The sequence below is a fragment of the Fukomys damarensis genome, unplaced genomic scaffold (genome assembly GCF_012274545.1).
Source record: "Fukomys damarensis isolate Sample0158 unplaced genomic scaffold, DMR_v1.0_HiC HiC_scaffold_39, whole genome shotgun sequence".
NCBI lineage: Eukaryota > Metazoa > Chordata > Mammalia > Rodentia > Bathyergidae > Fukomys > Fukomys damarensis.
This window is the reverse complement of record NW_022900951.1, coordinates 61,307,354-61,335,168: the sequence shown is the minus strand read 5'-3', so window position 1 is coordinate 61,335,168 and position 27,815 is coordinate 61,307,354. Positions and strand designations below refer to the sequence as shown.

The 27,815-nt window shown below is 34.3% G+C and overlaps 1 protein-coding gene and 1 pseudogene across 5 annotated transcripts in view; one reads left to right on the top strand and one right to left on the bottom strand.

Annotated features, from left to right (window-relative positions):
• Atrx (ATRX chromatin remodeler) overlaps nt 1-27,815 on the top strand; it is a 302,586-nt gene that overhangs the window by 177,439 nt on the left and 97,332 nt on the right. For all 5 annotated transcript variants that reach the window (XM_010641338.2, XM_010641336.2, XM_010641335.2 and 2 more), the window contains 3 exons: nt 5,110-5,247; nt 6,171-6,346; nt 8,374-8,491. In XM_010641338.2, the coding sequence (XP_010639640.1) occupies nt 5,110-5,247; nt 6,171-6,346; nt 8,374-8,491 (432 nt within the window). The remainder of the gene's footprint in view (nt 1-5,109; nt 5,248-6,170; nt 6,347-8,373; nt 8,492-27,815) is intronic.
• On the bottom strand, nt 13,851-17,794 carry LOC104874335 (annotated as a pseudogene).

Here is a 27,815-nt window from a genome sequence, read left to right as displayed (position 1 = left end):
CACAGTCAGGAGGTCTGAGAGTGCGGGGGGGGGGCGCTTATGGGGGTTCAGGGGTGCCCACGCGGCTACCTTCCCGGTGCTTGAGCGATGGCGGCTCTGTCGGGAGCAGGCGTGGTTCTCCTTCCCGTGGTGGATCAGGGTCCAGGCTACTTCCCGGCGCTTGAGCGATGGCGGCTCCATAGATCATTTTTTAATGTAAAAGTTTAAAAATTTTTAATGAACTTTATGTTCCTTTCTTGTTTTGTTAATTGTTTATTTGATGCATTTCCAAAAATCTATTGGTTATTTGAAGGTCACATATTTATGTCTTTGTGTTTTTTTAAATGTTTTATAGTTTTAGGTCAAAATTTGTGTCTTGGATTTTGGATCAATTTTTGTAAGTGGTATAGAGTAGACGTCCAAGTTTATACTAAATATATGTTGGAAAAACAGTTCTCATTTTGTTTCACTTTCTTACCATTAACTACAGTGCTAGGTGTGGCTTTAATAATGTCTTAACAGGTTAAGTTCTACATTTGGTTTGTTTTGTTTTGTATAAAAATAAATACCTAGATTACTCTTGTTAGGACTTAAAGTGGGCTTTGGTCTTTCCATTAGATTTTATTGGAATTCACTGAGAAACTTAAGCATTGCTTTTCCTTACCTGTACTGTCCTAGTCTGTCTTGTTCTGTCCCATCTTTCCATAGTACAGTATATAGAAGAATTAGAGGTAGTTTGGTATGGCATACTTGTATTTCAAAACTTTCTGGACTGTAACAGGATTCTTACAGCATTCACCATGTATAGCTAACATGTTAAGAAGGATATGTTAAAACATAGTAAGTGGTATTAATAACTTACATACAATTTTCCTTTTTATCTACATGTAAATTATCTCATTCTGAATAGTACTTATACATTTATTAGAAGGGATCTTTTAAACAATGTTTTGTATTTATTTTTGCCTAATTTATTTTCTTTGATTTGAGGGCACATTGGTGTTAGTGAAGAATCATAAATGACAGCTGCATATATTAAGACCTTGGCTCTGGTGTAATGTAGTCCAGGATGGAGACAAAATATCAGAGCCAGAGAATTATTTTGAGTTATCAGACTTTCAAGGATGAGGTCAGGTTATAAACCTGGAAAGGATAGGCTATTCATTCACAAACCTGGAAAATTGGGAGTACGTATTAGAATGGAAATTATTTAGAGCTGCATGGAATTATTAGATAGTGGCTGTCTAATATACAGCTGCATGTAGATTTTTTAACAGTCATAAAACATTAGAGAGAAAAGCTGATAAAAATGTTTAGAACTCTCCATGCAAGCATATTCCAAATCCTTGAGCCAGTGAAACAATGAAAGATAACAAAATGACTGTTGTCAGTTTAAGCTACAAAGACCTGTAATGACTTGTACAGCACTAAATAACTACAGAAGGTGAGTTCTTTGAACTTAGACTTTTAAAAAAATTTGTCAATAGGTGGCAATGTAACATACTGAAAATTTTTATATAACAATATTTTTACATTGCTTTTGTTTTCTAACGTAGCTATTGTGAAAATATATTTTCCTACTTATTTTACTTGATTTGGTGGAGTTTTCTAATTCACACAAATGATTTTGGAAGGATGTTCTAAAGCTTTTAGCTTCAGAGCATATAATCTTTGAGACAGTGTATGTGTGTGCACAAGCACGTGTGTGTATACAGTATTCAAAGTTGTGTTTGTTGTAAGCAATATGCAATTTTATGAAATATTAATAGATTTTCTTAGTGCATTCAGTCATCTTAACAGGTTTTTAAAAAATTTTTGTTAGTCCTTCAAATATCCTTACTAAGTATAAGGCTTTTTTTCCCTTCTATTGTCACCCTAACAAATACTTGTTTTTTTTGAAGAAATTATAAAACTAATGCATACTCTATTCTTAAGCAAAATACAGAGAAGAAAACAGATGCAAAAAATTCACTTCTTATCACACTGTTGTTTTGTGTATATTCTTCTGGTATGTTTGTATTTTTTTGTATTTACATAAGCATATTTTATATTTCAATATTTACTGTTTTATCAAAGCCAGCTCTAGGTTGAATGATTCACAGAAAGATTCACAGAACTCAGAAAATCTATTCTGTTCATGGTTATAGTTTATTATACTGAAAGAACACAACTTAAAGTCTGCTACAAGAAAAAGCACATAGAACTGGGTACATGAAAGTTTATTGTATAGTCTTCAGAGCTAGCTTCTCCTTGCAGTTATATGTGACAGTGTGAATGGAGCATTGCCAAGCAGGCCAGTTCCCTGTGGGCTTGGTCCTATAGATGTGGTTGACCACCTACCTATATGGCTGATCGTTATCTCCCCCCTCCTCCAGAGATCTAGAAGATGCATTGTGGCCTACAAACTCCAACCATAAATGAATCACATTAACAGACTCTTTGGGTATTCAAAGGCATCCTGTTAAATCAGTTTTAACAGGCAGGACATTGAAAACAGACCCATGTTTGGGCAAGGTTAATAATGTATACTAGCTAGCTGTGGTGGCACATGCCTATAATCCTAGCACTCAGGAGGCTCAGGCAGGAGGATCATCTAGATTTAGAAGGCAGCCTGAACTATAGTGAGATCCTGTCTCAAAAAAAAGTGTGCAGTGGACCCCTGAAATTCACACGGTTTCATTCCTAGAGCACCCTCGAATTTCAGATATGGTCAGAAAAACATGCCTATAAATGCCTATTTTTATAGTTTCAACATTAAATATGCCGTGTCTCCTGCAGTTATATAATTTAGTAAAATACTGTATAATAAAGTCTTAGAAGGTACAGGGCATTTTGGCAGCATCTTGGGGCTTTAAGAACAAAGCCAAGAGCACTCAAGATTGCTACACGTGATACAGCAACCTGATAAGATGTGGAAATGCTGGTGCATCTGCTGGCGATGGGTTACAGGACAGCAGCCAGTCAGCAGAAAACTGAATAATGCCTCTCGGATTGGCCACTTGCAGTCCTCCCGCCCTCCTCCCCCAAACTTTGGAGGAGGATATTTGCTGTCTCCCTGAAATTGTAGGGCATCCTGCAAATAATTATTTAGTTAGATTCTAAGGAAAAATTTGCCAACGAATGAGGCTATGAACTCTGAACTGTGACTTTGCAGGGGTATACTGTATATATATGTATACATAGATTAAAATCAGTCTTTAAATAGGATCCTAGTATAGATAACTATAGAGACAAGATGGGGATGGGAGTAAGTAGGTTCAGTTAGGTTTGCCTTGTGATTTAGAACTTTATGATCGTGTGAGAATGATGTGCAATTTAGTAGAAATTATAGTTGAATTTTAGAATTTTGATATTTTCCTGAACTAGTGATGATTGGTGTTTTACCTTCTTGCAGTGTGAACCGTAACTCTCAGTCATCCAGGTGCTTGTAAAGTACACAACCAGCACTTGATAGCGTACTGTGTTACTAAGCTGTGATGTTTGGTCAATTTCGTTTAAGTATATTAAATGCATTTTCAACTTATGAGTTTACTAGAGCATAACTTCATAAGCCAAAGAGAGAGCATCTATATTTTGCAACTAGATTCTTGTAATGTATTTCTTAGGGCTGGGGATTTAGCTCAGTGGTTCCACCACCTGCTTCAGTGCAAGGCCCCAAGTTCAATACCTGGTACCCCCCCAAAAATATTTATTCCTCATATAGTTCAAGGTTTGTTCATACCAAAAACATATTCAATTTCTACTCTTTAAATTATTCCATTATCGCATAGTTTAACTCCCTTTGTTAGACCCCGTTTCTTTCACAAGCTTGTAGATTATTTTGTTTTCCCCATAACATATAGTTTCACAGACAACATTCTTTTATTTATTTGCGGAAATTTTGGAAATAAAACTTTGGGATAATATCTTAGAAGATGAAATATGGGTCAAAGCATTTACAGAGTTTACATGTTGTTACATAAGGTAAAACTGAGAGAATATTTTGTTAGCGATTTAAATTCCCAGAAAGACTACATAATGGTACCCATTTCATCATACTCTCACAGAATAAATAATATGTAATCTTATAATATAAAACTAGATATAGATTTTAGTTTTACGAAGTATTTTAGTGACTATATTTTTAAAAATATTTTTGTAGCTCTGACTCCTGAATAAAAATTGTATTTACTATTTACTGAAAAAGTTACTTCTGAAAATCATGTAAAACATGAACTTTCTCTACTGTGTAACAAGTGGGTGGTAATTTGATATCTGCTATTGTTTAGATCAGTATTTAAGTAATATGTGTGTGTATATGATAACCAGCAAGTAAATTGTGTAGATAGGATACTTTTGTAGGAAGTTGCATTTTACAAAATAAACCTATATAATTTCTTTTGAGAAAGTCACTCTCAGCTGTGAGATCTTTTATAGGAAGAAAGATGTTTTCCCTTCCACCCATAGCAAGTTATAACCAATTTAGCTTTCCTTTTTCAGCTAATTTTTCCACAGCAGTAAGTGTTTGTTATGTGGAATAAGTTACATAGGAAATATTACATTTTTTTGTGAACTGTTATATTATGTTCAGAGCCTTTTAAATTCTAATATTTACTTTTATCAGCTACCTCAAATCTATTAAAAGAATCTTTTTCTCTCCTACTTTTTTACCTGTTTTAAATCTCCGGCATTTTATTCTTGACCAGTTTTGCATACTCAGGATCTTAAGTACCATTTTTAATAGTACTTTCTTTTTTTTTTGCTTGTTTTTTTGTTTTTGTTTTTATTTTTAAACAGGGTCTCACTGTGTAGTTGAGACTGACCTGGAACTCACTGTGTAGCCCAGGCTTGTCTCGAACTCACAATGATCCTCCTGCCTCAGCCTCCTGAGTGCTGGGATTACAGATGTGTGCCAGCCACCAGGCCTGGCTTTAGTAGGTAGTACTTTCATTCTTTACTTTTGGGATATAATTAAAACTAGTTATTGCCAAATTAACCAAATAAAGCAACAGATAAAATAGGATTATACTTACAATGTCTTTTGTTCTTATAGGACCTACACTGTAAAGGGATTAACTTTGTTTATTTGCATGAATTGCATTTTCCGTTTTATTATATTTAAGTGTTATTTATGTATGTATTTTATAATAGGCCCTGATTTTGTTGTTTGTGATGAAGGCCATATTCTAAAAAATGAAGCATCTGCTGTTTCAAAAGCGATGAATTCTATCCGATCGAGGAGGAGGATTATATTAACAGGAACACCACTTCAAAATAACTTAATTGAGTGTGAGTTAATATCTGTGATTGTGCTGTAGATTATTGGTAATACCTGAGATATAATTTTGCAACTTTTGCTATTTGCTTTTTCTCTAGTCTCTGATTATGATCATAGATACTGTTTAGTTTATTTTGAAAGAATATCATTCTTTTCAAGTGAGGTGATTTAACTGTTCTATTTTATTGTTTATATTGCCGATTATTTTGCTGTAGCTTGTTTTTGTTTGTTTTCCTTTTGCTGTTGTTATCTTTCTTATTGAAATGCTATTTCACATGTGGCTTATTTAATATAGAGCAATTGATAACTAACAATATTTTGCAACTGAGTTAATATAACCTTTGGTAGAGTACCATATTACCTACTTTTCATTATTATTTAGTATGTATCTTGTCTTCACAGAAGACCCTCCCTGTAAAATTATGGTTTGATCACTTGTTTTGTATATCCTATTTCTTTTTTGCGGGGGTACCAGGGATCAAACTTGGGTCTTTGTGCTTGCGAAGCAGGCAGTGGAACCACTGAGCTAAATCCCCAGGCCTGTATATCCTATTTCTTACAAAGAATATTGATTTAGAATAAAATGTCCTTAGGCATATATTTTTTAAACAGGACTAGGGCTGGAGGGGCACCTTGGTAGTATAGCACTTGCATAGTATACATGAAGCCCTGGATTTGATTCCAGTATTTAAAAAAATTCATGTCTAATATTTTAGGATGATTTTTATTTCAGTTTCTCGTCTGATTTATGTAGTCTTTTTCTGATAGACTTACAACCAATACATATTCTACATGTAGTATGATATTCTTTCTTTGTGGCTTAATTCTAATCTTTACATGGTGTGTGCTTTTGACATGAGCAGTTCATTGGGAAATTTTTCTGTCTTCTGAATTGTCATTAATGTTGTTAATGAATTAATGTCTTCTCTCTTAGATCACTGCATGGTTAACTTTATCAAGGAAAATTTGCTTGGATCCATTAAGGAGTTCAGGAATAGATTTATAAATCCAATCCAAAATGGTCAGTGTGCCGATTCTACCATGGTAGATGTCAGAGTGATGAAGAAACGTGCTCACATTCTTTATGAGATGTTAGCTGGATGTGTTCAGGTACAGTTATATTCCATAATAAAATTTTGTTACTTTTATTATAATCCCAAAGTATTTTCTGAGTTAAAATTTTAATTATTTTGTATTTTCTTTCCTCCTTTGTAGTATGTAGATTTAGTTAAATATCTGTATTGTGGTCAGAAGTTTATGCAGTGTTCAACTTTTAGCAAGAAGTTTCATTAAAAGGTTTAGAACACAGTTGATTAATAGCTAAGTATAAAGGTACAAGATCCCAATGATGAATGTAACTGTACTGTATACCTAAAAAGTACCAATAAATTCAATGAGAGAAAAAAGTAGCTAAGTATAAACCTTCATATTTTATTATGTAGATTCAAGACAGAGAGTTCCTTAAGAACAGAGCTATATTTTGATTAAGAAATTCTGCTCTAAACCTAATTCTATAGTACATTCTAAACCTCTCTCATTTGAAATAGTTGTAGAAGAGGCCAATATGAATTAAGAGAGAAGCCATTTTTAAACTAGATTTTAAAGGGATCTGGGAATGAATGGAAAGAGACAGGAGGATCTGGAGGAAAATAGCAAGTAAAAATGATAAAGATGCATTATGTATATGTACCAATTCCCCAAGATAGATTGCTAACATATTCTAAGAAAAAAAAGGTAACTAAAAAAAATGGAAGCAGTTTTCTCCTTTAAAGTACAGGCAGTAACCTAAACAGGTGAATGGTGTTTGTATATAGATCCTCATTGAATCTACATGAATGGATAGTTATATAGAGACTGGACCAGCAATTAATAGATCTCATGATCCGCACTTTCTCTTTAGACTATAAGTACTAATTATAGCTAGAGTAATTCACTTTTGAATTCTAATTGTCCAGAGTAGCTAGTCATCTCTCATTTTTCCATTTCCCACCTTCAAATAAATTGTCTTCTTTTAGTTAAAAAAATTAATAAATACCAATGATAGCTACACAGATTTTTTGAGGGGAGTACCGGGGCTTGAATTCAGGACCTTGTGCTTGCAAGGCAGGCAGCAGAACCACTGAGCTAAATCCCCAGAAAGATTTTTTTTTTGAGACAGGGTCTCACTTTTTAGTTCAAGGTGGCCTTGAACAATCCCCCTGGCTCAGTGTACTGAGTGCTGGGATTACAGGCTTGCGCCGCCATGCCCAGCTAAAGATTTTGATTTGATTCAGGCAGGCTATTCTTTTGGCTGGATATATTGCCAGCATAAGAGACTGCCAGGGATTTATTTAGCTCAGTGGTTCTGCTGCCTGCCTAACAAGCACAGGGACCGGAGTTTGATCCCTAGTACCAAAAAAAAAAAAAAAACAAAAAAGGAGAAGTCATCCTGTTTGGTCTGGTTGTCTGTAGGTAGTAGTAAGTACTCTGTTTCTTTACTACTCATGCTATTCAAACAGTGTTTTTCTGATTGAAGCAGTTAGTTGTATCTTGCACATGAGAGAGAGAGAGAGAGAGAGAGAGAGAAAGAGAGAGAGAGTGTGTGTTTTGTCCTTCTAATAAAATATTTTTAAAAGTGGTTATGCTTGACTTGTTTTCTCAGTTGACAAACACTCCTTTTGAAGTTATGTGCTACTATTTGGCATATTAATACATCCTAAGTAGCTGACAACTCAAAAGTATATTAGACTTTGAATCCTAGGTTTTACTAAATGATTAAAGTAAGTCATTTTGCTACCACTGTCTGCCATATCTTTTCCCTATCTTTTTTGTTTTTTTCTACACGGAGGAGACTATCTTGAAAACTTAAATTGCTTTAAGGGGTCATTTGGTCATATGACCACTTAAATTAAAGACCTGCCTGGTGTACGGAAGTATCTTTTTATAAGTACACCATCTTGTGCAGTCATGTAAAACATACTAACTATAATCATATGGATTACTGTGTGATTAGAGTGGGTATATATGTTTAAGAAATTCTTTTTTAATGTCTTTTATGCCTATTTATGTATACCTATTTAAAGCAATGATAATTTTTAAAGCAGTTCATATCTTTGAAATATTTGGGTAATTTTTCTTTTCTTTCTTATTAATTACAGAGGAAAGATTATACAGCATTAACAAAGTTCTTGCCTCCAAAGCATGAATATGTTTTAGCTGTGAGAATGACTTCTATACAGTGCAAGCTGTATCAGTACTATTTAGATCACTTAACAGGTAACCAATATACTTACTGTTTTCATCTTTATAAAGAGAGGATTTTTTTCTGAAGAATGTTACACTAGTAATTTTGCCATGTCAGGTTTTTTTTTTTCAGTTTTACGTGTGAATAAAATGCGTATCCTTTAGAGCACAATATTTTCTGGGTGTGGTGATGCATGCCTATAATCCCAGCACTTAGGTGTCTGAGGCAGGAGGACCACCATGAATTCATGACCAGCCAGAGGTACATAGTGAGTTTGAGGCCAGCCTAACCTACAAAGCGTGACCCTATCTATCTCTAAAACAAAAAAATACAATATTTTTAATTTTAAAAGCCCTCTAATACTGTCAAAATAGAATTAAACTCAAGAAGCAAACTGATGAGAGTAAGGTGTACGCATTATGTATCAATGATGCCTTTAATTTGTAAAGAGCTATTCCTGACAAATTATGAATAAGTACTGAGCACATACAATCAGATATACAAAAAAATCCAGTGTATTTAAAAATACACAGCTGGGGGTGGTAGTGCACACCTGTAATCCCAACACTTGAAAGGCCAAGGTAGGAGGATCACCATGAGTTTGAGACCAGCCTGAGCTACACAGTGAGTTTAAGGTCAGCCTGAACTACATAGTGAGGCCCTGTCTTAAAAAACAAAAACAACACCAAAAAAACCCACCACACAATCACATTACTATAAAATGAATATAAATTACATATGTATAGTTGTTTCTTAGTTATCACATTAATAAAGATTGAACACAATACAAGGCAGGGTTTGTACAATGCTCTCTACGTTATACTAAATTGAACACGAATGCTTGAGGTACACCAAATGCTAAAAATTGTTTTCTAGATGGTTTCTTTATGAAGAGCTTTTGATTATCACTCTTTTCTATACGCTTTTTTTTGTATGGGAATCAAACTCTGGACCTTGGGGTTGCCAGGGAGGCACAGCACCACTGAGCTATATTCCCAGCCCTTCTATTTGGTTTTAAAAACAATATATAGGTATTATTTTATCATCAATAAACTCGTTCATATGTCTCTCTGTTCCTGTCTGGGGTTGTTCTTCACATAACAAAATCTAGCTTCTGATCTGGAGTGAGATTTTTCTTACTTGTTGGTCACTCATTCTGGTACCTTTCTGCAAGTCATGTGCCAGGTTAAGTGAATACAGTTTAGAAAGTGCCATTCATCCCTTTGTGGATACAGTAATTGATCAAAACACCAAAGGAGGATGGAAGTGTGCAGACTATTAAAAGATACTTTTCAATAGCTAAAATTATACCCTTTTTGTAGTATCAGTGTATTTTACAGAGTAAAATTATGATACTCTTAAACTTTCTGGCTTGAAGGAATATCAGTTTTAATGAGCCACACATTTTCATTCATTGTCTATCAAAAGTTATTAGATTTAGTATACTATTCTGTTTTGAATAGCAAAAATACAGACAAAATTAAAATGTGTATTTTTTATCCCAATGAGAGAATTACAATGTAGTTCAAAGGAGATGTACAGATCTATCTTTTCTTTTCTTTCTTTTTTTTTCTTCCCTTACCAGGTATCAAACTCAGGACCTTGTGCTTGCCAGGCAGGCAAGGTGCCACTGAGCTACTTCCCCAGTTCCCAGATCTATTAGCCTATGAATAATAAAAAACACTCAATTTGATCATTTCACTTAATATTATTTCTTTAAAAGTTTTTATTTTATGTTAACAAAAGTGCTGCATTTTCAGGGTTTGAAAATATTAGAGAATAACTTGTCTTTAATAGCCCATTGACAATGTTAACAGCTCAGTTATAGATGTTAAATTAAAACCGTTTGAGAGCAACTCAATATTTAAGAATTTAAGGAGCTTCTTATGACTATAATTGATATGAAGAAGTATGTAAAGTACAGTTGCCAAAGCTTTTAAGCTCTGGAATATATGATTGTTAAATTATTACCTGTTCGAGAATCTTTAAGTTGTAGACTATGGGTTTTCCCTCTCTTGAATGTGTCATTTGCATTAAACTAGAACAATTTGAGTTAAGTAACCTCTTTCAAAAATCATCCACAAAGGACTAAATGGGTAATATTAACAGCTAGTCTGTCTTGATTCTCTTTACAAACCACCACAGTACGTCTCTTGAAATATCACCTACCTGTATCTCACTTGAGTTACAAATGCTTTCAGTGCCCAGTGGTGGCAATTGCCTGAAGCAGGAGGATTGCTGGTAATTCAAGGCCGGCCTGAGCTACATAGTGAGTTATTTCAAGGCTAGCCTGAATTAGATTAAGACTGTCTCAAAAAAAAGAAGAAGAAGAAGAAAAAGAAGCTTGGAACTATATCTGTTCCATATTTGAAATATTGCTTTACTTCTATATTAGACTATTTTATGCTTGGTTTTAAGGAGTTCACTTAAATTTTGCTTTTAGTGCTAGTAGCAGTTTGGTGGTGTATATGTGTGCATGGGCGCCCGCAATACTGCTGTCTGAACACAGACCTTTCACACTGAGCCACATACCCAGCCTTTTTTAAAAATTTTGAGACAGGGCCTCCTTAAGTTGCCCAAACTGGCTCAGACTTTCAGTCCTACTCCTTCACCCTTGTACAGTTCTGGGACTATAGTCATGTGCTGCCTCACCTGTCTGATGCTAATGTGTGTGTGTGTGTGTGTGTCTGTCTGTCTGTGTGTGTGTTTTTATATATATATTTAATTTTATTTTACTTTAGTAGTACATGTTTACATTCCTTGTTGGAAGTTGGTAATGTTTGCAGTACATAATGTTTACATTCCTTGTCTGTAGTTCATGCACATAATACATCCCCATTCCTTTTTTTTTCTTGCTATAGGAGAAATATAACTCCAAACCTGCTAGATGTGAGATGTGCTGAGGTTGTGTCCCCTGAAACTGAAGAATAAATTCTAAAGGACAAAGGAAGTTAAGAGTAGTAAAGGTTTATTGGGGAACAGGAATAGCTACTGAGTGGGTTGCTACCAAGACCGTTTGTCGGGGTAATTTATACAGCAAAGTCACAAATGTGGGTACAAGCAGGTCAAACTGCAATCAATAAAATTACAAGTGCCAGGCGTGGTGGCTTCCGCCTGTAATCCCAGCACTCGGAAGGCTGAGGCAGGAGGATCGCTGGAGTTCGAGACCAGCCTGGGCTACACAGTGAGTTCCAGAGCAGTCTGAACTACATAGTGAGAACCTGTCTTAAAAACAAACAAACAAACAAAAAAAACCAAAACAAAACAAAACAAAAGATTACAAGTGTAGTCACTTAGCTAATATTGAAGTAGTAGGGAAGCTGGGCATGTAGCAAGGGTATATGGCTGATATCAATCTTGGCTTATCTATGACTTCTAAAACAGGAACATTTTGGGAAGGGATGGGTCTAGTTGTTCTGCTCACCCACCCAGGTGTCTGATGCATATCTGGACTTAATGGACTGGGTAGTACTAATTACAGTATAACTCTAAATTGTTGTTTTTCTCTTGGAGAAATATGCAGGTCTGGCTCTTGTGACTTTATCTTGAGGCCTTGTCCTTCCCACATGGGCCTCCAGCAGCAGTTCTGATGTGTTCATCTTTTTCACTGACTCCCTGGAGGGCCCAGTGCCTCTGACTATATATTAATTTCTGTCTAACTTAGCTGTTTGTAATATCACTTGATATTAATTTTATTACTGAAAATTTACAGTGTACTCTATTTAAATATTGGCAGAATGAAAGCCATAAGTAACTGGAAGTAAATTTTGAGAAGATAAAAAAATCTCTTTAATTTTCTTCAGTTTCTCTTGTGAAATTAATTTTTACTTGACACATTAAAATATTTATGGGGTACCATATACATCAATACATATATACATTGTATAAATTTGAAATTGATAAAATATCTACTAAAATAATCCTTTATTTTATGGTGAAAACTTTCAAAGTCCTAATTTTAAGAAATATATATTACCACAATGTTATCTGTGATCATCCTACTGTACTACAGAACATCAGAATTTATTTCTTTTTAAAAAATTGAGCCAGGTATGGTGGCACATGCCTGTAATCCCAGCAATTGGGAGGCTGAAGCAGGAGGATTGCCCTGAGTCGGAGGCTACCCTGGACTGCATAGTAAGTTCAAGGCCAGCCTGAACTGTGTAGTATGAACCTGTCTCAAAAAAATTTTTTTTGTATGTATATATTTGCAATAAATGGTGATCATATTTGGTTTGGAGGATCGATACATGTACAGTACATATCATGTCTTGATTATTTTTACTCCCCTTGCTCACTCTCTCTCTGTCTCCCTTCTGCCCCAGTCCCTCATTGCATCTCAACAGAGTCTACCTCTCTGTTTCTTAATACGGCTAAAGAGCTCTTTAACTTACTTATATTTCATGAAATATTTAGCCTTTTGTAACTAATTATTTCACTTAGTATTATGGTCTCAAGATCCATCCATTTCTCCAACAAATGAATCAGATTTATTCTTTATGGCTGAGCAGTATTTCTATATCTAGTATTACAGTTTCTTTATTCATTCATCCGTTGATGAGTATATACCACTTCTATGATTTTTTCCCATAGTGTTAGCTTTTGTGAATTGTACTGCTATAAATGTGGGTATGCATGTATCTCTGTAATGTGCTGACTTCAGTTTTCTCAGGAAGATACCCAAGAGAGGTATAGCAGGGTTAAATGGAACTTCTAATTTTAGTTTTTTGAGGAATCGCCATACTGGTTTCCTTAGTGATGGTATTAGATGACATTGTAGCTAACAGTATAGAAGGGTTCCTTTTCATCTACAACCTCATCAACATTTGTTCTTGTTTTTTATTCCTTGATAATAGCCATTCTTTTTTTTTGAGACAGGGTCTCACTGTGTGGTTGAGACTGACCTGCAACTCACTGTGTAGCCCAGCCTGGTCTGGAACTAACAGCGATCCTCTTGCCTCAGCCTCCCGAGTGCTGGGATTACAGGTGTGCACCACCATGCCCGGCAAGAATAGCCTTCTTAACATAAAATCTGTTCTTGATTTACATTTTTCTAATGGTCAAAAATGCTGAACATTTTTTCATGTATTTATTGGATATTTGTACTTCTAAGAAATATCTATTCATTTTCATTACCCATTTTTGACTGAGTCTTTTATTTTGGGGATCTGCATTTTTTTCAGATGATGTTGTATTTTATTTTATGAATGTCAAATGTTTTACAGTACTGATTTACTAAGTTTTATGTATTGTATACAGTAAGTACTATCTTTAAATACACTGGAATTCATAACAGAAATCATGAAAGAATATTGGTTGAAATATACCCAGTAGGAAACTTATTTTTATTATCCAATCCTTTGATAAATGCCTCCAGTGTTATAGACAAATTTAATCTTCTTTGAAAAGTGCTGGCTGCTGCTTTTCTGTTTCTGTTATAGTAGTACAAACAGTTGTTTGAGGATGTCCTTATCTAAATTCCTGCCAGTAAGGACCAATCAATTTGTTCTGTCCATCTTTTCAGCTCATTGGAGTCTTCTCCAGGTTATAGAGTTCATGGACACCTTGGACAATCACTTGTGGTTTGTCTCTGATCGACACCAGCCCCTTTAGCAGCATGACCTCCATGCAGTGATCATCCTTGTTTCTCACGTTCTTTTCCCACAGGAGATTCTGAATAAATACATTTAGACTTGCTTCCTTTACATGTCCTGATACTTCAAATGTGACAATACTCTGATCAAGGTGAGGTTGTGCTGTTGGCACATACTGAAGTTTTTCCTGAAAATTTATTCCAGAGAGATTATCAAAGGCATGAAGATCTACTATGTTAGAGAGATCAATTCTGGATCTTTGTGTATCTAAAATTTGTCCTAGTCCAGTTATTGACCTAATGGTTGTTCTTAATTTGTTTAACTCTTCTGAAATCAAGTCTGTTTTATTGATGAGTATGATACCTGCTAAAGCAACTTGCCTAGTAGCTTTATTGGTGAGGCTGTCAGGTTTTTCTTCTGCTAAATGTCTTAATCCATACTGCACTTCCTTCACTAAATTCATTTAAAATAACTACTATTCTTTTACTATGTTGCTCTGTTAAAATGTAGTTCAGTAGTGTTGTCTTTCCAGCGCCTAAATACCGGATGATAATTGTGACTGGGACTTGGCGCTGAGGCCAAGTTTTTCCTATTCCTCTCTTTACTTGTCTCGTCTCCGGGATCTGCGTTTTTAAAGTTCTTTATATTCTGAATAGTAACCCTTGGTTCTGAGCAGTAGCTGACAGACATTTTCCCATGCTGTGAGTTATCTTTTCACTATCTTTTCACTGCTTTTCTGCTGTGTAAAGCTTTTCAATTTTATACAACCCATTTGTTGATTCCTTGAATTATTTCTTGTGCAATTGAAGTTCTGTTTAAGGAAGTCCTTATCTATGCTATTCCTGTGTTCAACAGTTTTACTTTTTTTCTTCCAGTAGATTCAGTGTTTCTATTTTTATATTTAAGTCTTTGATACATTTAGATTTGATTTTAGTACAGGATGAGAAATACAAAACTTGTGAATTTGGGGTCTTCATTTTATTAATTTTCACTCTGATCTTTAGAATTTCCTTTTTTGGCCAAATTTTGGATTTTCATTACTCTTGCTTTTCTAATGCAAACATTTACAGCTATAAACTTTCTTCCTAGGATTGCTTTCATTGTTAGCCTCCATCTGTATATGCAGTGTCTGTGATTTTTTTTCCCATTGATTTCTCATTTCATTGTTCTCTGATCTGATAATGTACATGAAATTTCAGTTCTTTTGTATTTACTTAAACATCCTTGTGGCCTAACATGTCTATTTTGAAGAAAATTGGGTTAAAAAACTGTATTTTGTTGTTGGATGGAATATTCGGTAGGTACCTCTTCATTGCATTTGTTTGAAAGTGTGGTTCAATTTGGATACTAATTTGTTGATTTTTTTGTCTACTTGATCTAGTTGTGATATTGAAGTCCCCTGCTAAGATTGAAATGAGGTTTATTGCTTTATGTCCAAATAGTATTTGCTTCATAAAATTCGATGTGTTGCCATTCAGTGCCTGTATATTTAGTTATAATCTCTTCCTATTGAATTATTCCCCTTTCCAATATGTAGTGACTTTCTGTATCTCTTCTGGTCAGTTTTCCCCCCAAGACAGCTTTGTCTGAAAATATGATAGCTAGTCCTGCTTGATTTTGGGCTTCTGTTGCTTTTGCCTACTGCCCATCCCGGCAGTGAAAATGATACTTGTATAATCCTGCTTAGCGTTACCTAAAAAAGCTAAAATGGTTACTATGGGCTGAGGTAGCAGGGAGATGGGGAATTAATTTTCAGTGAGTACAGAGTTTCTGGTTAGAATGATGATTACAACATTGGATTACAACATTGTAATTACACTTAATGCTACAAAATAAAATGGTAAATTCTATGCCATGTATATTTTATCACAATTTTTAAAATACTCCAAAATGGAGCACAATTATGGCTTTTATCTCTAAAAAAATTCAAGAGTCCAAGTTCCACCCACCCTTTAGAAATTGATTCAAGTAAATTGGAGTGGGCCCTAGGCATTTGCATTTTTATAAGCCCTATAGGTGATTTGAAGAGCTTGATAACTATTGCTCTAAAGCTTTTACTTGATAGTGTCGCATTAAATCTGAGTGCTGAGATTTAGGTGAGTGTCAATAGATGAAGGGATCATGGGGAAAGAACTTCAAAATATTAACTATTTGTATTTTTTAAGTGGTGAAAGTATTGTTTATTCTTTTGTATTTTACTTGATATGCATTTCTGCAGAAATTGAAAAATACAAAGATGTGAATGTATATGTGTGTATATATAATTTTGTAATTAGAAAAATTAGTTGAAATTTTACATTTGAAAATATAGCTAACATTGGAATTTAACAGTTCAAAATTAAAAAAGAATGTATAATTTTCAAATGTATTTATGCCATCAAAATATCCAGGAAACACAGGATACTCCTGAACTGACAAAGACAAAATAATACCAAGTATTGTTAAGGGTATAGGGAAATGGAATCTCTTGATGCTAATATGAATGAAACATGATTTAGAATGGTTCATCATAATTTCAGTCGTAGAATTTTATCATCAGTAAATGATCAAAGTGTATATTTTAGGATGTTAATCTTAGCATTTAAAAAATTTTGTCTCATATATGAAATATTGAAAAGCACAAATACAAAAATAAAACTATTCATAATATCATAAACCAAAAACTAGAACTACTACTTTTATTTATCTTTTTAGTTTTTTCTATTCATATGTATTTTGTTTAAGTAAGATATATATGTATATTAAATTTTTCTTTTTTGGTTTTCATTTATTTTTAATGCCAAACCACTAGGCAAATATTTTTTAATCACTAGAATTATATTGTCTAGCTTTTTATTTAAAATGAACTGTTCCCTTACTGACATTTAGAAATTTGAAGAAAGGAGCTAAAGGTGTAGGGAAGGTGTGATGTATAGGGGAAGAACAAAAAGGGAAAAGAAAAAAATTTGAGAGAATGAAAAGAGGAAAATAAAGTGTTTGTAGATGGGGAGGGGAGGAGGGGGTGAAGGGAGGGCAGAGGTAAGGGGAAAAAATGAGAATCAAGACTTGCCATGTAAAGGTACATGATCCCAACAATGAATGTAACTGTACTGTATCCCTAAAATGTACCAATAAACTCAATAAAATTAAAAAAAAAACAAATAAAATGAACTGTTCCCAATTTTGGCACTGTGATAATGAAAAATTGGGAATTAGTTTGTATGCTAAACTTTTTGAAGATGGTTTATATTTTGATACTTCAGTGTACTATAATGCCATGAAGTAACATACATTAAATACTGTAATATATGGAGCATCATGGAAAATGTAGAAAGTATTACATAATTGTGAAATGCTATACAATTCTAGTTACTAAAAGGTGTATATATCAAAATGCTAACTAAAGTGAAAAAGATTATGACAAAATATTTGCTTTTTCATTGTAGACTTTAGTTAGTATTTTCAAATTATTAATTTTGTATCTATAATGTATATTGAATTCTCTCTTCAAATGTGGTGCTGTCCCTTCTTTTGTTTCTTTGGTTTTTGTTGTTTTTGTTGTTGTTTTGTTTTTCTTGAGTTAAGATCTGGCTCTCTTGCCCAGGCTGGTCTTGAACTCCTGGCCTTCAGTAATATTCACCACCCCTCCCAAGTAGCTGGAACCACTGATTATACCACCATGCCCAGTTTCTTTTTCTTTTGATCCCTGTCATACCTTTGAAGATCTATTTTATATTTCTGATCAATAACTCTGAACAGCATTAACTTAGTATATTCTTTTTTTTACTCTGAATACATTTTAATAGAAAATAATACAAAATAATGTTTTGGGTAAACAGAGATATTTAATTCTTTCTCCATACTTTAGAACTTGTTTTCTTCTCAGGGCAGAATTTGACATACATCTGTGTACTCAAGATTCAACTCATGATACACACACTTCAGGAGAGAAAACTGAAAAACTAACTTCTGATTGGTGGTCACTTGGAAATCCAATAATTTCTATTTCTATATCTATATTTTTGTTGTTGTTTTTTTGCAACAGGGTCTCACTATGTATTTGAGACTGACCCCGAACTCACTATATAGCCCAGGCTGGCCTCAAACTCACAGTGATCCTCCTGCCTCAGCCTCCCGAGTGCTGGGATTATAGGCGTGCGCCACCACTCCCGTCATTCTATTTTGTAACATATTCCAAATTATTATTTACCATAATCTTTGTGTTTGTGTAGAGGGATTGACCTATGGCCTAACTAAGTGTATTCTGATGTATATTTACATCTCACTAAATATCTCTTTTCACATGTGTTGTAGCCCACTAAATTTTTCTTCACATGTTTATGTTACGCTATTAATTGGAATGTGATAAAGAATTTTAAAACTCAGTGTGGCCTACCTTCACGTTAGGAACAAACCTAAGATGTCTGTACTTGCTCCTGTTCAGCATGTACTTGATGTTCTGCTCAGAGCAATTAGACAAGAAAATGAAGTAAAAGTCTTCTAGACGGTAAAGAAAGAAGTAGAAGTTTATTTCTTTGCAGATAACTTGATCTTATATATAGGGAAAATTCCTGAAAATGGAAATCACAAAAATCTATTAACTAATAAGTTCAGCAATATTGTAGAATACAAGATTAAAATACAAAAATTTAGTGTATTTCTACATACTAACATTGAGTCATCCAAAATATAATAAAATGCCTCTTGTTGTAAGAACATAAAAATAGGAATTAATGAAATGCAAACTTTACATTCTGAAAATGACAAAGTATTGTTTAAAAGTTAAAGAAGATCTAAAATGGCAAGATAGCTCATTTCACGAGTGAGTTAGTCTTTAACATGACAGCACCACCCTTCATGTACTGATTCAGTACCATCTCTAACAAAATCCTCGGTGGCTTTTTTTTTTTTTGGCAAGAGTATAAGTCAATCCTCAGATTTTTTTTTTTTTGGTACTAGGGATTGAACTCGGGTCCTTGTGCTTGCAAGGCAGGTGGTGGAACCACTGAGCTAAATCCCCGGCCCAATCAAGAGTTTTAATAATCAAATTTTAAGAGAAAAAGCTGTAGGCCTCCTTCCTGATTCCAAAACTTACTGTTGAAGCTACTTACTACTTACTGTTGAAACCAGTGTCATACTATTATAAAGATAGATTATAGAGTGACAGAATAGAATGGATAATCCACCTGGGCATGGTAGTGTATGCCAGGAGACTGAGGCAGGAGGATTGCTCTGAGTTTTAGTCCACCCTGGGCTACGTAGTGAGTTCAGGACCAGCCATAATTCCATAGTGAGACTCTGTCTCAAAAAATAAAAACAAAAAAGAATTGGGAGCCCAGAAATACACTCATATATCTATGCTCAATTGATTTTTAACAAGAGTGCCAAGACCTTTCAATGAGAAAGGTACATTCTTTTGCATTTTAATATACAGTTAGACTTCATGTGTTTGTGTTTTGATGTACAGCTGTCTTTCTGAATATGAAAATGTAAAAGGATGAAGATGGATCCCTACATCATTCTATATATAAAAATTTAAACTGGATAAAGACTTACATTTAAGATCTAGAACTGTAAAATTCTTAGAGTAAATTAGTGGATCAATCCACTGAGGTTGATAGCTGAATGTGGTGTTAGGAAAGGGGTCCCAGTTGCAGGAGTTTTACTGGGGATTAGCCTTTGTAGGGTTTATCTCTTGCTGTCATTCTTCCCCTGTCCTCTGCTTCCTGACTGCCATGAAGTAAGCAGTTTTACTTTACCATGCCCTTCCTCCAAGATGTTTCTTCCTTGTAAGTAGCTGATCAAAGACTAAAATCTCTGAAACCATGAACCAAATTAAGCCTGTCCTCCTGTAAGTCTGGAGGGGGGAGGTCAGGTATTTTGTCCCAACATTGAGAAAGCTGACTGATATGAATAGGTAGTAAATTCCTGCATATGATACCAAAAGAATATACAATGAAAGAAATAGATAAATTGGACATCATCAAAATGGAAAAATTTACAGAAAATTGTCAAGATATCAAATGACAACCTATAGAATAGGTAATATTTCTAAAATATATAAAGAACGCTTATAATTTAATAATAAAAAGACAAATGGGCTGGGTGTGGTAGTGCACGCCCATAATCCCTGCATTTTGACAGCAGGGGCAGGGAGGGTCACTGGAAGTTCAAGACTTTGTCTCAAAAAAAAAAAAGTAAAAAAGACATAATCCAATTTAAAAGAGGGAGATTTTGAAAAGATTCTTCTCCAAAGAAAATGTGCAAGTATATGCAGCTTTTAATCTATCGTTCTCAGATACTTTGGAAAGTTTTCCAGTAACTAATGGTTGCTTTCATTTTTTTTCAAAATTACTATTTCATATATATTTCTCTAATTTTTAGTATTAAAAGAGAAGCTACCTTTATGACTCACCTATTGGAGGCTAGGAAATATAATATGATTTTGATACATTTAATATAATATGATTTTTACCCTGCTGTGGAATGAACTCTGTCCTTGACCAGGTTCAAAAGTGAAAGTGCTAACTTGCAGTGTAATTGTATTTGAAGATAAGGCTTTTTGGAGGTTATTAAAGTCAAATGAGGTAAGAAGTGCACATACATGGAGCAAAGGCCATGTGAGGTCATAGCAAGAAGGGCCATATCTATACCAGGAGGAAAAGCCACAGTCCAACTATTCTGACCCCTGATCTCATACTTCCAGTCCCTAGAATTGTGAGAAAAAACACTTTTGAAATGCAAACCATAGTTAGTGTTTTGTCATGGTAACCTATGCATGCTAATACATGCACTAATTGTTATGATTAAATTATCCTTTTTATACAAAAAAAGAAAATGTGCAAGTGACAGGAGCTTACATCATTGCTTAAGAAAATGCAAGTCAAAAAAAGTACAGTGAAATACATACCACTTCATACACAAGAATGATATAATAAGAAGGAAAATAACAAGTGGCAAGGAGGTGGAGTGGAGTGGCAGTCCTCCTATTTTGCTCGTGAGAACATCAAATGGTATAACTGATGGGGAAATCAATTTAGCGGGTCCTCAAAAGTTTAAATACAGAGCTATCATATGATCCACCAGTTCTACACCTAGATAGGTACACAATGAAATGAAAATATTTGTCCTCACATAGATATGACGTACCAGCATACATATAGCAGCCTTTTTCACAGTAGCCAAAAGAGAGACAGAACTCATATATCAGCTGGGGAATGGATAAACAAAGTGTATACTGAAACAGTATTTGGCAACAAAAGGAAAGAATTCCTGATATGTGCTACATCATGTATCAACCTTGAAATCATGTTGTCAAAAAAAAAATGAAGTACTCTTTAGTTGTTTTTTTACTTGATTATTCGTTCTTTATGATGTTCAGACTCCTACATGTACTTTCAAGCTTTTTAAAAATTTCATAATTTCTTTACTACAACTCCAATTTTATAAATTATCCATATAATTTAAAACCACATCCTTGGAAAACAGAAGTGTAACATTGGTCTTACATTCAGTGTGGCTCCTAACGTACAAAGGCAGTAAGCCTGTATGATGAATTTGTAGAGGCAAAACATTGCATCAGGTAACAGTTGTTCTACCAAAAGAGGACATGGATACCACACAGATGAACACTGAAATCTGTAAACAAATTTTATACAATCTGATACTGCAACAAGATAAATATAAAATATTCCATGCTCGAATGCTTTTGATGGAGGCTATTGTATTCTCATTAGAAGCATTCCGCAAAACATGGTATTCTGTGCTTGATAAACACAGAGAAGGTAAAAATCCAAGTGCATTTTCCTTCTACATCATTCATTTTTACCACTGCATAAAGGAAAGATAAATGTCCTTTGCTGCAAGCAGTTCAGAGATGTGTTATTGGCAGAGGAAACAAAAATGTCCTAGTGTTGTGGGTATGAAAATAATTATGAATACTATTATTTTCTTCAAAATATTTGTTTACTTTTTGAACTGATTTTCACATTAGTCTTTTCTGTAGATTATAACACTTATAAGGAATATAATGTCAGATAAATATTAATTTTAATGACATACATGTATTGTTTATTATGTTATATGGTTACGTTCATTTTGTTTGGTATGGCTGTGAATCAGGTTGTCTAGAAAGTTTGTCACCCAATATCTAAGTCTGAATTTTGGCTGTACCATTAACTAGCAATGTAGCCTTAACATTCCTCAGCCCAATATTCTTTATCATACAAAGTAATAAACAGTAATAATTTTTTCATTAAGTTTATTGGTACATTTTAGGTATTTGATATAATGACATTCATCATTGAAAATTTGTACCTTAAATCTCTCTTGGTTCTTTTTTTTTTCCCATTCCCAGCTCTCCCTTCAACCCCTCCACTCCTCCCTATTCACAAAGACTTTGTTTCCATGTTTTCATTTTCTCATATTTTTTTCCATTCCCTTCTTTTCTTTCCCAAACCCATCCCACTTACCCTTCCCCTTTGGACATTTTCTTCTTATTTCATATTATCAATTATACATTTTTTATGGGTACCAGGGATGGAACTTGGGCAAGGCAGGCAGTGAAACCATTGAGCTAAAATTCCCTGTCCCTATCAGTTATACATGTTGACCCTTATTTACACTTTTAGTTTTTCACACCAGGGAAACTATTCGGTATTTACGCGTGTGTCCTCTTTATTTCAGAGTATTTCCTCAATGTGTATCCATTTAGCTATAACTGTCTCTAGTGTCTCGTTCTTTATGGCTTGAGTAGTACTCCATTTTATTTTAAAAAACTCATCTTTATCCAGTCTCCAGTTGATGGGCAGTTGGGCTGTTTCCAAGTTTTAGCTATTATATACTGTGCTGCTATGAACATGGGTGTGTATATATCATGGTGGTGTGATTCTTTTAATTCTTTTATTAAGATATCCAGCAGAGGGATAGCTGGGTCAAATGGGCCCTCTAATCTTAGTTTTTTGAGGTATCTCCATATTGATTTCCACAGTGGTTGCACCAGGCTGCACTCCTACTAGCTATAGAGAAGGGTTTCTTTCTCTCCACAACCCTGCCACCATTTGTTTCTTGATAGCAGCCATTCTTTCTGGGTGAGGTGGTATCTCAAAGTGTTGTTTTCATCTTCATCTCTCGAATGACTAGTAATTTTGAACATTTTTTCATATGTTTATTTGACATTTTTACTTCTGTATATGAGGAATGTTTGTTCATTTCAGATGCCCATTTTTGGATTGGGTCTTTAAATTTCGGAGATCTGATTTTTTAAAGTTTTTATATATTCTAGTTAGTAGACCTTTGCCTGAGGAACAGCTGGTGAAATTTTTCCCATATTATAGGTTGTCTCTTAGCTCTGTTGGTGGTTGTTGCTCTTGCAGTACAGAAGCTTTTTAATAAGATGAGATCCTAGTTGTTGATTGTTGGTGCTAGTTCCCATGCTACTGAGATTTGTTCATAAAGTCTTTTCCTGTGCCATTGTCTTCGAGGTTTCTATCTAACTTATTTTCCAGCAAGTTTAGTGTATCTTTTTAAATATTTAGATCTTTAATCCACTTGGATTTTAATTTAGTGCATGGTGAAAGACAGAGGTCTAGTTTTAATCTTTGGCAGGTTGAGATCCAGTTTTTCCAACACCATTTATTAAAGAGGCTACCTTTCCTTCAGTGAGGATGGTTGGCTCCTTTTGTCAAAGATGAGGTAGATGAATACATCTAGAGTTGTTTCTGCATCTTCTGTTCCACTGATCCTCAGGTCTCTTTCATGTGTGTGTGTGTGTGTGTGTGTGTGTGTGTGTTTATGTTTATCACAGTGGCTTTGTATTATAGTTTCAGATTGGGGATTGTGATACCCCCTGTCATATCTCTGTCATGTCTTCTGGTTCCAGATTAATTTCTGGATTGTTTTCCCTAGTTCAGTGAAACATACTATTGGGATTTCAACTGGGATTGCATTGAATCTGTATAGCAAAAACAGTAGTAATTATTAATATATTGTCCTAATGATTAGAGAGATAGTGGACTGTACTATATTAACTGGTCAATAAATGTGTTAGATCTCCTTTCATTATGACTGTTCCACCTGAAATTATAAGCAAATCGTAGTCTTTCAAGGTGGATTGTGTTCATTACAGGTTAAGATTTTATTGGTCTCAGAGTCCTCCATTGCTTTGCCTTTCAAGCCCTTCTCCACCAAGATTTCACTTCAGGTTAAATCACTTCTGAAGCCTTCTCCGACCAATTCTTCAGTCCATTTGCATAGTGAAAATTAATATTTCAGAGGGCTTCTCATCCACATCAGTTCCTTTCAGAAAATTGCTATCATCTACATCTAATTCCACTTTTCTGTAACATTTCTTTAAAGATAATCATTGTAGACTCTGATCATTTTCATTTTTGACATACAGTGGTTTTCTTTCATCTCTTTCATGTTTCTGTTGGTTTTTAGGCATACTGCCTTGTTTCTATGTGTATGTAAATACATTTGATCATAGTTCCCAATCGTTCTTAACAGCATTACATGTGTCTTTGATGCCTAGACATTGGTTACCCAAGAAAGAATTTGCAGGGTCAGGGATTTAGCCCCGTGGTTTCATCGCCTGCCTCATAAGCGCAACGTCCCGAGTTCGATTCCTGCTAACAAAAAAAAAAGAAAGAAAGAAAGAAAGAAAGAAAGAATTTGAAGAATTTGCAGTAGCTTTTGTTAGGAGCCCTCTGTAATACAAAATATCACTGAGGATCTTTAAACTCTTAAATGACTTAAGAATTTGGCCGATGATAGACTGGTGATATATATCAGGATCTCTATAGTATTCATAATCTTACTCCTTTTTTCTTTAGGTTTCAGCTCACTTAAAATAAGCATACCCCAGGTGTTACCACTTTTTAGCAATCTTTGAAGACTCGTTCTAAGATGATTGTTGGTTATTAAGGTATTCTTGCATTATATGGCCAAATAGAAGATGATATTACTACAAGATTTAGATTTCAGACATCAAAACTAAGCACCTTTCTTCAAGTCATTTTTATAGCTCTTGTGTTGATGACTAATAATGATGAGGTACACTTATTTATTCATTATGTGTAGAATTCCTCTGGCACCTCTTGGTAAGAGTGTAATATCTTGGATTTTTAGGTTTTTCTAAGTCTTTCATTATGCTCAAAAATGTTCTTGAATGTTGATGTGGAGGTGGAAACTTGTAGTCGCTGCTACTTGGGAGGTTGAGGCAAGAGTATTCTAAGTTTGAGGCCAGCCTGGGCAGTTTAACAAAACTATGTCACAAATAAAAAGGGCTGAGCATGTAGTTCAGTACTCTTGTGTTCAGTCTCCAGTACTGGGAGAAAGAAAATGAGTCCTTGGTTCTTAACAGCTCTTAAGGAAAGTTAGAGTGTATATGATCAAATTTCTAAAAGGAGGTGGTTTCTGGGGTATGTTTTGTTTTTTTGCCATACTGGAAATTGAAGCCAGGGTCTCCACACTGAACTACATTTCCAGCCCATTTTATTTTGAGAGAAAGTCTCATTAAGTTTTGCCCAGGCTGGGCTTGAACATGTTAACCTGCCTCACCCTCCCAGAGTGGTAAGATAATGGGCATCTGCAATTATGCCTAGCAGAATGAGTTATTTCATTAGTAAGTATTTTGAGATAAACCAAACATGAAACTCCTGCAAGGATTTTCCAGATATTTAGATGTCACCACATCTCAAAGTTTTCAACATCAACCTTTTATAAAACATTTACATGCAGGATACCTTGATAAAATTTTCAGGATATTGGAGAACACTGTATAAAATGTATTATGTCCATAGCCCATGATACATTACTACCATTGGTAAATCACAGATTTAATGATCCAGTACTAATTTTCAATGATCTTTTGAGTAGAAAAAAACATGTTTATTTTGGCCATGTAGCTTATTCTCAGCATGTGATTTTTGTTTCCCAGAAATATCAACTCAAATATAAATCAGTAATGTGTATAGAGCAAATGTCAGTTTCTTCGTTTGTAAAAATATCTTTATTTTCTCTAGCCAATTAGGTCTAAAAACCTGTTATGAAAAATATTTCCATAATGGAGAATAGGCCCAAAAGCCTTATGAACATTTTCTGTAATAGAAAATATGATATATGATATGTAATGTTTCCCCTCCCAAGATCAGAATTTGCAAAATGATGGCTAACTTAATCCTACTTATTTTGAAATTTTTTTCCTTAATAATTTTTAAAATACAAAGGTTTTCAATAATGGATAGAACTGCTACAAAGAAGATCAGTGATGGAATAGAAGACTTGAACAACACTGTAAACAAAGTAGACTTAAAAGACCCTTATTGAACAGTCTCACCAACAGCAGCAAAATATGCATTCCTGTCAAGTACACATGGGACATTTTCTAAGAGAAACCATATATATTAGATATTGAGGCAAGCCTCAATAAATTCAAAAGAAAAAAAATCATAGAAAGTTATTTATTTTTGTTTTTTTGAGATAATGTCTTGCTATGTAGTTTAAATTGCCTTGAAACTGTATAGCCTAGACTGGCCTTGAACTTGCAGCAATCCTCCCACGTTGGCCTCGGAAAATATTTTTTAAAATGTTATTTTAGTTTCTGTATTATTGTCGGTAATAAGGGATACAATGACATGATGCTTTGATGTACATTTCCATATTGAAATGCTTAGTGTAGTTGAGCAAATTTACCTATTTATCATCTCACAGAGTTACTTTTATGTGTTTAATAAAAGTACTTAAAGTCCTAAGGAAGTTTACAGGATACAGTTTCATTAACTATAATTTTCATGCTATATACATTAGGTCTAGATTTATTTATCCTACAGAAGTGAAATTTTGTGCCCTTTGCCCTCCACCTCATTTTCCCTACTTCTTTGCCCTTGACAACCATCATTCTTTCATTTTTATGTATTTGAGGGTTTAAAAAAATGTATGATTCCACATATTATTAAGTTCATACAGTACTTGTCTTTCAGTGTCTGGCTTATTTTTCTTAGCATAAAATCCTCTATGTTCATCATGTTCTTTCAAATGATAGAATCTCCTTTGTGAGCTGAGTCATTTATTATAATATATATATATATAAAACATATTGGGGTTTTTTTTGTTTTTTTTTTGAGACAGGGTCTCAGTATGTAGTCGAGACTGACCTGGAACTCACTATGTAGTTCAGGCTGGTCTCGAACTCACAGCGATCTTCTTCCCTCAGGCTCCTGAGTGCTGGGATTACAGGTGTGCGCCACCATGCCCGGCATAAAACGTTTTTTAGAGGCATCTGTATTCTTTTCTACAAAGGCTGCACCAGTCTACACTGCCCCACATGGTTGGTTTTTCTCTCCCTCCTCATAAACATAAAATTATTTACTATCTTTTTGATAGTAGCTATCATTATAAGTAGGGAAGGCATTAGCTCATTATGGTTTTGATTTGTACTTTTCTGATGACTGGTGATGTTAAACACTTCTGCATATACCTGTCGGCAATTTTTATGTTGTCTTTGTAGAATTGTATATTCATGTCTTTGGCTCATTTTTAAATTTATAATTATTTCTTGCTTCTGAGGTGGAGGATTTTCTTATGTATTTTCTATATTAACTCCTTATCTGATACATGGCTTACAAATATTTTGCAAATATTCTCAACCCATTGTCTTTTTATTTTGTTGATTTTTTTCTCTTTTCCATGCAGAAATTTTGAGGTTTGATGTAGTCCCATTGGTTGATTTTTACTTTTATTTCATGTGCTTTGTTTTTTTTTTTGTTTTTGTTTTTTTTTTTTT